The 13,020-nt window shown below is 41.3% G+C and overlaps 1 protein-coding gene across 2 annotated transcripts in view; it reads left to right on the top strand.

Moving 5' to 3' along the window:
* Positions 1-669: 669 nt before the first annotated feature.
* PLCB1 (phospholipase C beta 1) overlaps positions 670-13,020 on the top strand; it is a 315,759-nt gene continuing 303,408 nt past the window's right edge. For both annotated transcript variants that reach the window (XM_019472918.1, XM_009282521.2), the window contains exon 1: positions 670-750. In XM_019472918.1, coding sequence (XP_019328463.1) covers positions 715-750 — 36 coding nt within the window. In that variant the 5' untranslated portion in view covers positions 670-714. The remainder of the gene's footprint in view (positions 751-13,020) is intronic.

Here is a 13,020-nt window from a genome sequence, read left to right on the forward strand (position 1 = left end):
CAGGTCTGGTCTGCTGAGGCCAAAACCAGGGTTACTGGAAAGCAGCTGTTTCACATACCCAACGATCGTGTCACAGTTTCTGCACGTTTTATGTTTCCCCGTTATTAAGTAAAACATGTTCACTGCGGTCACCCTAGACCCTTCTGTGAGAAGCTTTGTGGATTTGCCACCGGTGGTTTCATTTAAAACACCCTGCAAAAAATAACGGAACATGGCAAAATGCGGCCTGTACTTACTAGAGTTTGCTCATCAGCACCTGGGGAAAGATCATGAGAACCTGAGAGTCTGCTTGGTTTACTTGGATAAAATATTTCTCATTGAATACACATAAAAGCCAGGAGATATGCGCCTAAACTCTTGTGTGTCCCTCTACACGTCACACTCCATGTTTAATCTTGTAATTCCTGTACAGGAGCTTGGACTTACAAATAATAATAAGAAAAACGTGAAATAGAACCCTAAATATCACAATTGTCATCATAAAGCTGCAAGAGTTGAGCACAAAACATACAAATATGACCTTCTAGCAAGTTCCTGTTTATATGCTCTCTCCCCTGCCACACGTCTTTTAACGGGCTTAGCTGTCAGACAGTTTCTAATTTTGAGTATCTTGTGTCATCTTCCCTACTGTCCTGATTTACAGCCAGCCTAGCTATGTGTGGTGGGAAGGATTTTCAAGGGTGACCAAGCTCCACTTAAAATCTCACCAGTAAAATGCCTGATCTGATGTGTGCATGGACTAAAATCATGGTAGGTGATTTCACTAACCCTAGCCTCTACCCAAATGGCATTCTCTTTGTTCTCCAAAATAGATTTGTCTGCTTTCATTGTTGGTTTTCAAACTACCATTTTTCTGGGGGAAAAAACCCCCATTGTGCTTGCTGGTTTTCCTCTGTTTACTTTCCATAACTTTAAAAGTTTCTTTGAAGATGTCGACAAAAATAGCTGTTTCTCAGTCCACGTAATTACTGAAAAAGCATCCATTTTCTCAGTCTGCCTGGCTTTTTTTCCTTCTTCTAACTAGCATGCTTTTATCCATTAATAGTGCTTTTTGGTGTTATTCTGGAGGCTGCCTAGCCTGCTTTGAAAGACATGCTAATTCTTACTCTTGATTGTTAACAATAATTTTATTACATGTGAAATTTCATTTAGAAAGAAATGAGACGCTTGTTAAGAGATTACTTTGGCTGCAAAGTCAACCACTTAGAAGTTAGGAAATGCTAGAATAAACTTTATTTTAGCTTCCTTGTGCATTTTGAGACTAATAATATGGACATATATTCCCCACAGTGTTTTATATTCCTTATGTGCGAACTGAGAATTTCTGGTGTTCTAGTTTGTTCAAACTTGGCTGTGTTTTCACAGGTCTGGTAGAAAGAGACAACTCGTTTGACTGTTAAAATCCAGAGGTATTTCTCCAAGCAGGAAGGCATTAGATCTTCCCACATACAAGAAGTAGTTGATATTTTTGAACATGCATAAAACGTATTTTCCAAACCATTTTGGCTTACGTTCATCTCCTTTGGAGAGATGTGCCTTATTTCAGAAATTGCAGCTTCATTTGAGGAAATTGGTAAAATCACCCTGGCTGCTACTTTAAGAATACAAACAACCAACCCACCCCAGCCCGGGCAGTCATCCAGCCAGGATTATTTCATTGCTGAATGGTTAAAGTTTGGCAAAGAAATGAAGAGCTGACATCCAGGTCGTGTAATGGAGAGCGCTGGATGAGTGCACGCTGTGATACAGTTTTTCTGACAATGTGAAATACAAACAGATTCAAACCAGTGTGCCTGGGTGTTAAACGCCCTTCGGGGTTGCAGGTTGGTTGTGCCCATGGAAACTGCCCTCGAGATGTTTCAGAAATACAGAGGTTGCGGTTTTGTGCTGTACACCTTAAGGCTCGGGTATCTCAGTCGCACAGATCCACAAAGTATGTGGGTCCTAATCTTCTGTTGCAGTACCCTGCCAGGATTGAGCCCTTTGATACTTTCTTCAAGATGTGTTTCGGTCACCTTCAAGACGACAAACCTTCTTTTGAAAAGCCAAGAAGTATTAGCGTGCTGCTGCTGCGGGAAAGGTACTTAAAATAATTATGCTCCAGAGAACAGAACTGAGAACATTTGTGGGGGAGAAACCAGAAGATTGCAGTAAAACTAACTGCTAAATAAGGAAACATCATTAGACGACAGGGCTAACCTTGGGTTTGCTGCTTTGCATTTAACTCCGCATACTGGAACAAAATATAAACAGGAAAGAGCAAAGAGTGCCCCGATAGGGGAGAAAAATGTCTTTTTTGTGTCTGTGCTGTCAACAAGTGGAGACAAGTCACAGAGAGCAAAAAAACCCTTGTAACAGCCCCCAGGCTGTTAGATTGAGGCAATGAAACAAATGCAAAGTGACAAGTGTGTTACGGCATGACTGAGTGTAATGCTGAACACAACCGACTATTAGCACACTTAAGGTGTAGGCTGAAGTGAGTCCCTATAATCAAACTGAAGAAGGCACTTTTCTTAAAAGATAAGAAGACCTAATCATACATCTGTCTAAGCGTCACCAAGTTTTTTGCTGAATTATGACTTGGTTACGTTTTGTGTGCGTGCCTTTCATGCTCAGAGCAGCTGGCTCCTGCAGGGTGGAAGAGCTGATAACTGAGGCTTGAGTGTGGTGCAGGGCAAAATGTTTTGGGAAGCGTGGCTTGGCGAGAGCTCAAGATCTTCCAACAAGTTGCCATTGACTTCATCTCTGTTGTGTTTGCAGAATGACCCGTATTTCCTTATTCAGTGTAAATTCTAATTTCAAGTACAGATGCCAAGACTAGCAGAATTTGAGGCATGCACATGCAAATACCTTAATAAAAATAATTTCCCAGATCTATCTAGAGATATATAAAATAATTAAGAAGAATATTATGCATTCAGATGAATACTAGATGAATGTAAATTAAATCTTTAGAGATTCACCCACTGATTCTGATGAGGGATTCTCTTTTTTTGCTTTGATTTTTAAAATGCACTTATCCATAAACCCTGGGAGCATGCAAGAATAATAATGATTGCAGCTTGTACAAAATAAATTAGCAAGAAATTCTTACTCCCCTCTAATTAATTCCCTAATAAATACCGAACAAATAACTATGTCCTAAACTCACTCACATTTACAAGGTAAGCAGCAAATGGAGGTAATAAAGGAAATGAAAATACGGCAACAGCGGGTGAAGTGAAATGGGCTGCAGGAGGATGGAGTGAGCGTTCTCCGACAAGGAGAATCATTTGTCTGCCGGCGCAGCACAGGGGGGAGAATGTGGCCATTGAGAGTTGCTGCCGAGTTACTGCAGTAGGAACTATGTACATTTGAAGAAGCAAAATATGATTTGCCTAATGACAGACTGATGCTTTCTTAGGCTTATTTTTTGCCCTCACCTAAATGCTTCTCATCTGTTTGGCTGTATGTGGACATCTTCCACTGGTATTGTTTTGTGTACTTCATCCTCCTTGAGAGGAGCAAACTGTCGAGGATCCGTCCGGGAAAAGCTTTTCTTTCTGCATGTGCAACTTCTGCTGCTTTTTTCTGATGTTGACATAAAGAGCCTGGAAGTATAAATCTTCTTTGGGATAAAGCTCTACTGAAATTGTTGGAGTATCAAGACCTACAAAATAGGCCACTTATGAATTAGTATTTAATGAATTATTCTCTTACCTGTCCCGTGGTAACTTTATAGATAAAGCTGTATGGTGGTTGGAATGGTGAGAAGTCAAGAATTTAGCTGTAAATAAATATGATTCCTTTAAGTCTATACTATAGGAAAAGATTTTTTTTGTGTTAGTTGTGTGTTTTTGGATGTTGTTTAGTGCATGTATTATTTTCATATTCGGAAACGTGTCAAACTCCATTTTGAAAGTGATTTTTTGCTTTTGGTATCTAAAGGAAAATATTCCTAATTTTGCCCATACTTACTAGAATCTACATAGTTCAGTTCTTGTTTCTTTCTAGATTGAATAGCTCCTCTTCCTCTCAACTGATTATACAATGCATATAGTTATAGACAATAATCATACCCTTCTTAGTCTCCCTTTTGCTGTTGTGTGGAAGCCAAGCTCTTTTAGTCTTCTCTAATGAGAGCATACTCCCAGTTCTGCGATAGCTTTTGAAACCCTTTCTATACCTCCTTCAAGTTAAATTCACCTCTGAGTACTGGTGACCAGAGTTTTGGATGATGTTGTGTCAATTCTGGCTCATGTAATTAATCAAAATTCAGGCAGAGAAGATCTTCAAAGCTTCCTGTGCCAAGAAAAAAAAATTATCAGCTTAGTTATATATGATCTGGCTGGCAGGCTCATGTGGTCTCTTTTTTCTTTTTTTTTTTTGGTGGTGTTTTTGGTTTTGTTTGTTTTTTGGTTTACCTTCACGTTATTATACTCCTTTCATCATCTGATCTAAAGCTTTGCCTATCAGCCTAATGTGCTTACAGCTGCTGGGGTCATTTCGCCTCCTTTCCATTTCCTAAAATGTAGATGTTGTTTTAGGTTTTCTTTGGTCTCCAGGTCTGGTATGGATTAGATGGAAGACCAGGATGATTTATTTAAAAACCCAGTGAGAAATCTGCGCCTTTTAATAGCAGATATGCTAGCAAAATAACTGATCCCAAGAGATTTTTGTGTCTTAGGGAGAAATCTTGTCAACATGTCTTTTAGTGCTGTTTCAACTTAAGTACATCCCAGAAACCAAACCTTGGACCCTAAAAACACAGAATGCCTTTATTTACAAAGGTCAATTCGTGAGTTTTCAGCTATTGTCTTTAGTGCTTAAGCGTCATGTTATAGCTGGAGTCTCCAGTTGGAAGTGTGCCTGGACTGTGGATTTTCCAGTTAAGTAACACATGCCAGGGCCTTAGCTAGAGGAGTTGGCAGGAATATACATTGTGCTTCTGTACGGTTTTCAGTTTTTATCCTTTTACCTTATACCTCCATGGAAGTTACAGGCGTGTAAGTAGGACATGTATTGCTATGTTGAGCCTTAATTTTAAAACTCCTTGTGCTATGTAGGGAGCAGAGCAATTCCAAGTTCCTAATCTCCCGGTTTTGTTAAAATTTACATGTATAAAAAGTATTTATTGTTTTAATATGAAGCAGTCAAAAGCTCTGGGCTTTTCTAAAAAACATGTATTCAAAGCCATAAATGTGTTGGTATTCTTTTAGATGCATCAAACTTATGCTGCATGAATAGAAAAGGACTTTTTAGAAGAAGTTCAAAGGACTTGATCTTGTTCAATCTTGGAAAAATCTTCTGTTGATCAACAGGAGATTTGCCTGAGGAGGAGCTGCAGCGTCAGGTGTGGTGGTAGAGCGGTGCGGGGCAGTAGGCACGAGTTGTACAGTGGCTCTTCCACCTGAGATGAAGGTCTCTGCTCCAGGTGTTCACTATTTGGGGCACCGCTGAAAAGAATACACTTGACTTGCTTCAAATGAAAAACCGTAATACTGGTCTATGTAGTCTGTGATCCCTTGTCAGCGTGAAATAATGGCGCAAGAGCATCACCCCCAAAACATGATATGGCCCTTTCTGGGAAGGCATTTAATCATCATAATCACACATGATTATGACTTTTGTTATGAAAAGAGAAGTTTCTTAATAGAAATAGCAGCTTTTTTATCTGCTGCTTAAAACTTCAATTCACTGTACTTTTCCTTGCGACGCTAAAGCTAAAAATTGCCAGGTTATTCTCAGTTATGTGAATAAGAATCAGTCAAGTACCATTATGAAGGCTGCCTACAATATGCTCTGTATTTTCTTTTGAAGCGGGTCCTCCCCCAGCTCTTTCCTCTTTTGACTATGGCTGCACCTCATCAGTTCTCCTTTTCTTCCCATTGTTACCCAGTTGTGCGAGTGGGACGGGCAGATCCATGAGAGCAATTTTAGCAGAACCAAACCAATTCCAACTGCTGCGTTCGAGGTGCTTGTGTCCGTGCAACTCCTACTGCCAGCTGCAAGAAAACCAAGTTGTTCGGATAAGAAACTTCTAGTTTCAAGCTGCGGGTGTGCTTGCATTGCCCTGAGCTTGAGAGACAAGCTCCTGTTGGTGCGGGATGTCCCATTGCGTCGCAGCGTAGTGCAGCGGGATGCAGCTTCTGAAGGAGTCTCCGAGCTCCTCAAAACATTTAAAACAAGAAAGCAGCCATACAGCTCGTCCACAGCTGACTGGCCATGGGAGATAGCACACTCTAATGGGAAACTAAATGACCAGGGACCCATATCTAGCTCTGCCAGGGATTGATTTCTCACTTGGTTTATGGCACATCGCTTATAACTAGGCTTGTCTGTGCACTCATTTCTCCAAAAAACATCAGGTTCCTGTTGCTGTAAAGCTCCTAACTCTCGTCTAACAAATTTGTACCCAATTCTGTCTCTCCAGGGCATACTGCCTTTTCTGGAAAGGTAGAGCATTGGTAGTTGAGTCCGATGCCAAGGCAGCAGCATGGTAAGGTGACTGCACACTGATGGGTGTGGGACTAAGATAGGAGATACTTTCCCAGTTTTGCCACTGTCGTCTTCTGTGCTGCTGGGAGGTGACTCCACATACCTATTTCTCATTTCATCTGCTGATTGTCTCGTGTATTTAGACTGTAAGATCTTAGGGTTGTGGCTTGTTTTTGTTGAGTATATACTGATACTCCAACGAGCAGGGGAAGTAACTGTTTTTATCTACCAAGCTGAGCTTATACCCGATCAAGCACTGGTGACTTTGGGCTAGAACTGTAGCTTCAGACATGGCTAAAGAGGGGGCAGACTAAAGTTTTACCTGTTGTTATGGAAATTTTCTATTTTTCCAGTGTATTACTTTTAAAATCTGAGATGGTTGCTGCTCATAACACACAAACTCTGCTGTGTCCTTCACCTGTTTGTGCCGGTCAGTTTACTGTGGTGAAGGCAGGTAGCAAATCTTTACCTCTGTGTGTTCTTCTGCTTCCCAACTATTTCTCTGCGCTAAGACTTGTGTTGCAAAATGCATGCAACCAGTTTCTAGGCTCCTTAGCCGCAGCGTCTGTAAATCCAAGTAAATGAAATTTTCCTTAATGAAGCAGCAAAGAACTATATGCATAGATGCAGAAGACTTGTTTTGCTTTCATTATTAAAAGGATACTTAGCATGAAAATCCCTTCTCATTATTTTTTTCCTAATAGCCCAGTGCTTCATATAAACTGCAGACTATTTTCCCTGTACTAGAAAATGTTGCTGTTCTTATGTCTCCAGGGATACACTGAGAGACTGAGCATTATTAAGATAGCAAAAACTTTTCAGTTTGTGGCTTACTCTTCTACAGCAGTGCTTGCTATAAGGGCCTTTCAGTAGAGATGTCACGTAATTTGGCACTTCAAGAAGAACCTGCAAGCAAAGAAACCTTGCAAAGTATTTGGAGCTTATTCCCAGAGCAGTTGAGTCAAATCATAAATACTAGTTCTTGCCTTGCAGGTGCTGAGGTCCTCCGGCTCTTTTTGAGCCAAGAACAGTTAATGACCACCCGGATGAAGCTTAGCTCAGGTTCAAATTTGCAGATAATTCATTTTGGGTTGTAAGAAGTCATTCTGTTCAAGTGATTTTTGAAAAATTTCCATTCCCTGTGATACCAAACCCCTTGAAATTGTTTGCTTGGAGAAGATCATCCACTATCCAGTTACAGTTGATTGTAGTTGTGGTCACCTCACCAGGTGCTTTAACCAAGAGTGCTGGGAGATCCACCTGAGGAGCCAGGTATAATGGGGCCCCAAGTGCATCATTCTCCTCCTTGTGTAGTGAACCATATTTATTTACTTGCAGAAAGCAGAACAGGAGAGGCTGAGGAAGCAAGCCAGGGAGCTTCTCCGGAGAGGACTGGCTGGGAATTCACTGGGCAGGTGGGACGGTGGGGGTCAAAGCTGTACTCTGAATTGGACAAAGCACTAACCTTAACCATTCACTTGCCTGAATCGGGGCTGAATGCCACGAGTTGTAAAGAGGGCGAGTGTCTGCCTGGACTATTTGGTCAGAAATGCTAGTCAGGACCTAAGGCGCTCGTGTGGTCAAAGCAATGTTAAAAATCATCCCTTCTTGTTGGCCAAGCTGCTGTGCTGTGTAAGAGGAGCACATCTATGTTCTTCCTTCCATCTCCATCACTCCCTGCCTCAGGGGATGCCTCTTAGTGCCGTAGGTAGCAGAAGAAATGACAGAGCACCTCCACCAACTCTGTGGGGAGATGTAGCGCTGATGGTGACAAACGGCTCCCCACTTAAAATAATTCCCGAGAGAGAAAGGTCCAGGAGTTGAACTTTCCCTATGTGTATGGTGAAACATGCCCAGCCTCATGCTCTGAACGGGCCTGAAGTGGATGGGGCTGTGGTGATTTTCTGCCAGTGTTTATTGGCCAGAAAGGAAGAGCTTGAAAATAAGTGATTTTGAGTGAAGTAGTGGAGGCAACAAAGTGTTTTCTGTCTCTCCTGCCCCTCGGGAAGAGCTGTGCCTCTCTTTTTCATTTTGAGTGCCAGGGTGGTGGATTTGTTTTGGGCTTTGGATTTTGTAATAGATGTTTAGAAGGCAGAGAATTCAGGAATCGCTTTAACCAAGTTTGAACACAAAAAATTTTAATAACCCTTTGGGAAGCCAATGGCTAATCTAGAAATGTGTGTTCAGTTTAACCTGAGTATTTGTTCCATTATTTGAATGCCTTGCAATTGCTGCTTCATAACCTGTGTGAGGAGAGCATCACCTGCAAGGAGCTAGAAGAGGTCTGGTTGCTTTGGGCAGGTTGGCGAGCTACAGCGTCAATATAATAATTTTCAATGGCTTGTTAAAAAGAGTAGGTGGGAAGGTAATAAAAAAATACTTTGAACTTGTGAAGAACAACTTTATGCAGGAAGAGGCTTTGCTATTGTCAGGGAGAGTTTTACCATTGACTTCAGGGTGTATGTGCTGCTGTGCTGCTTGCTTATTGACACAGCAGATGATTTTGATGCCTGATAATTGAATTGTGTGCTGCCAGGAGGAAACATGGAGACAGTTTCTTCAGGGACTGTCTCTGGTGGGATGCAGCTTATGAATTATATAACGGGACTTTCGGGGAAACACAGCGCTACCTTAGCTCAGCTCTCATTAATGTCATTGACAGCCTTGCTATTTCTTCCTGTAGCCATTGATGCAGGTTTCTGTTACATCAGCCTCACCAGTCCTCCACAGTTTTCCTTTGGGATGAGGAGACAAATTGCTGTGTTTCATTCAATTTACTCTTAATGATAATGAGGAAAAATAGATATGGTTTTAACAGGGGGATTATATATGACATCCCCTAGCTGTGAAAGCACCCTTTCTAAATCAGCGCTGAATGTTCATTCTCACTGCAGAGAATGTCAGTCCTGGAGTAATCTGAGTGTGGATGATTGATCAGCACGCTGTCAAAATCTCTGAAACCTGAATGAATGAGGTGTAGTCTATAAATGGTTGTAAACTGCTGAGTTTGCATATATATTTACTCTGAATCTATAGGGACAGATAGTTCTTTAGCATAACTTGTAATTGTTCCCAATCGGATTCTCATGTTGGTCTTAACATTATCTTTCCAACATATTGTAAGGAAATTAGTCACTTGTGTTTTTATTTGAAATAACACTTTTTAAATGCAGAATAAAAATAAAAGTAACCTAGAACGGCATAAATTTTTTGCTTCAGGAAATATTCAATGCTTTCATGTTCAGAAAATGTTAAAATGGAGTCTTTCTATGTTAAAGAATCATTTCATTATGATTAACTATTCCCAATAGAAGATGTCATTTAAGTCTCTGAAGTTTGTTTCAGCAAAATGGCCTTTTCCCTTTGAAAACTTTCACCAGATGTTGCCCTCCAGTAGCACTAAGTGGTGCGTGTTTACAAAACTGGCTTAGTTTTTCAAAGTTTATTTGGCCAGCACTGCATCAGACAAACTTTGAAGGCAGTGTCGTGTCTTCTATTAGATCGACTGGTAATATTTATAAGAATTAGGGAAGCTTTCAGGCACACGGTTTCCTCTTCAGATTTGAAACTAGAAGCAGCAGATTGCAAAGCTAAGTGGAAAATGAGTTTTTAGAGTTCAATTAGCAGTGCATCAGTTAGACCGTATCCCTAAATGGCAACAGCTACAGCAACATGACCGTGAGAACGGCGCTCCACAGTTGCTGGCAGCATGCAGCGACACTTCATACAGTGGGGAAAAAAAGAATATCTGACCAGAAGGGACGTGGAAATGGAGGTTGAACAAACGTAGGTCAGAGCAATACATGACTGCTCAGCCACAGTGAGTACTCGGAGCAGAGTGGAATTATTTTTGTTAGGCATATAAGTAAAGTAATTAGATATCTGGACCAACAAACCTGTGCAGCTGTTGTAATGCACACCCACTTTTGCTGTGTCTCCTTGACACAGTTTTTGTGAAATTCTGTAGGACGCTTGATCCCGCTCTCAGCCCGCCGAGCTGCCGATGGCTCTTCAGCAGAGCTCTCCAGCGGGATTGATAAGGAATCCTGCTTTGTAGCTGGGGTTACGTCACGAGCAAGTTCCCAAGACACTGTGATTCACTTGGCATCATTCTGGGCAGTTTAAAATAGGAGTGAGCCAGATCCTCAGCTGGTATAAATTGGTGTTACTATATTAAATTCAGACGGGCCTAATTATAAGTGCTCAAGCAGTCACTGAGGGTTGCACAATCTACTGCTTTTGTGAGTGTGTGCTCACCCATAAAAGTGACATTGCACAATCTAACCCTATATGAATGCGTCTCTGTCTCAGCTGCTAATTGAAAACAAACATGGTAGGATTAATAATTCACTGCTCTGGAATGTCTGTATTATAAATTACTGGGGGGATCTACCAGTTGCATTAAGAGATGTTACTCTATTGCAAGATTAATAATTCTCAACAGCAGTGACTGGAGGTCTCTAAACAGGGAAAAGTTGGACTTGCAGAGGTTTTTGATTGTTGGGGTTTGTTTTTTTTTCTTTTTCCAGTTGGATAGCTTTCATGCCTCGTGCAGCACAGAGTACGGTTTCCAAGGCTGCACAGAGGAAGTCAGTAGCAAAACTCCTGTTGACTTAAGTGGAGGAGGGTTTGGGCTGTTTTGCTGCACAGGAAATGGGGCATTTTTCTGTCCAGTAGTTAAGTGTATTTTCCCTTTACAAAGGTCTGTCCACATTTTGCAATAGGGAAATAGGAAATTGTCTTTTCTGTCATTTGGGAGGAAGTTGCTCTCTGTTCTCTTAATTTGTTTGAAAGATGAAAGCAAGTGCCCAGGGGTCAGGGAATTCCAGGAGGTTTGGTATTTTTGAACCAAAGAACCTCTAAGAAATGACACATAATGAATTCTGATTTATCTAAACCCTGCTGAATGCTGCCTGCAGAGGCACTTACATGGATGCATAACCTGCTCTCATCTACTTAATTTAGAGCATAAGCTATAGCATCTATCAGGCTATTGCTTCTGCTGACCTGAACATACATATAAAATGTATTTATGGAACCTGGACCATTCCTTTCTGATATCGGATGGTGGCTGAGACTTTGGGCTTTATTTTCCTGTGGTTTCCGTAATTACCACCTAGGAGAGAATCCTCCCGAATTAAATGGTCTTGTAAAATAGGGATATAAAGGAATATATGGATAGGATTATAAAACCTGCTTTCGATATCAGAGAGGTAGCACAGCAAAGAGGTAACAGTGCAGTGAGGCCATGAGATGGATGTTCAGGGCGTCAACCTTTCCTACAGCCATGCCAGCTGGTCTTGTCAAAGTAGTCCCACAAAACTCCACTCTTCCCTATTCTTCTTAGAATACCTGTCATTGCTAGGTCTTGGGTCCTCAAGCTATCACATTTTCTGCAAGTGGCTTGGTGGCATGCAAGCGGCTTGAAAGTAGTAGTCAAAACTCCAAAACAACCCTATACCTCCTCATCCTCCTCCATCCAGGAGGATGCAGACCCGAGCAGGGTTGTTCAGGTTCCTCGTACTGTCCTTGGGGGTGCTGGTTGTTGCCTTTTCCTTTTCTCTGTCTCTTTCCAATGTGTGTTACTCCATTTAAAAGCATCTTTTTATGTTTCTATTATGGGAGGTCTAATTGCACTTTTGTAAGTGAATAAATGATTAATTCTGGTTTGGTTTTTTTTTTTAAAGCTAAAATGCCAGACCAATCCAGCCAAAAAAACTTCTGAAATTCACTCTGTGTGGCTCAGCATCTTTAAGATCCATTTTTCTTCAGCATCTTTCATTTCTCTCATGTGTTTGCTGTTAAAGCCTTTATTTTTAGTGCTTGTCAGTCCTTTCAGTCAGTAAAATCTTATTTTTACGACATGCTCTGCATGTGCCCATAGCTTCTGTAGAACATTTCACAGTGGGCTGGAGACCGCTTCGGGGCTCAGGTATTATTTGTTGTGGTAAATATAACCCCTGGCCTCTCACCCCAAAGGCCATGTTCTTGTCCGATAACAACAAACCTGGGCACGTCCACCCTTGCCGAGCGCGTGGTCTGTAAATCTGAAGCGCCGTCATCTCCATGCTTGGCTCTGCACGTTTGCTCTGCGCTGTTTCTGCTGATGGACTTCCAGCCTGTCTCTGTCCTGCCTTGGCTTCCCTTTGCTTGATGCTCATGGAATATTCTGGCTCTCGGCCCTGGTTTTCTTTTCAATTTCTTGCCTTTTGTGCAGTGTTGTCTGGTTTCCTTCTCCCCATAATTATGTCGTGACTCTCCTGTTTCCTGCCGCAGTTCTTGCTCTGAGTGTGATAAACCTGAATGCAGCTCTGCCATATTTCATTATCTTCACTTCTGCCAGTATCTAAATGGCCACATGCATTAACTCAAAGATAAGCCCTCCAGTGTGCCATTTTCCTGTTTTATTTAAAGTAGCACCTGCTACCATACCTGCAGACATAGCTATTTAATAGTGCTTCTTTGGCTCTTTTCTCTGTGATTTTATATATTATATATATATTTTATATATAAAAATATATATATAAATTTATATATATATAA

Source organism: Aptenodytes forsteri, unplaced genomic scaffold (genome assembly GCF_000699145.1).
Source record: "Aptenodytes forsteri isolate BGI_AS27 unplaced genomic scaffold, ASM69914v1 Scaffold5, whole genome shotgun sequence".
Classification (NCBI taxonomy): domain Eukaryota; kingdom Metazoa; phylum Chordata; class Aves; order Sphenisciformes; family Spheniscidae; genus Aptenodytes; species Aptenodytes forsteri.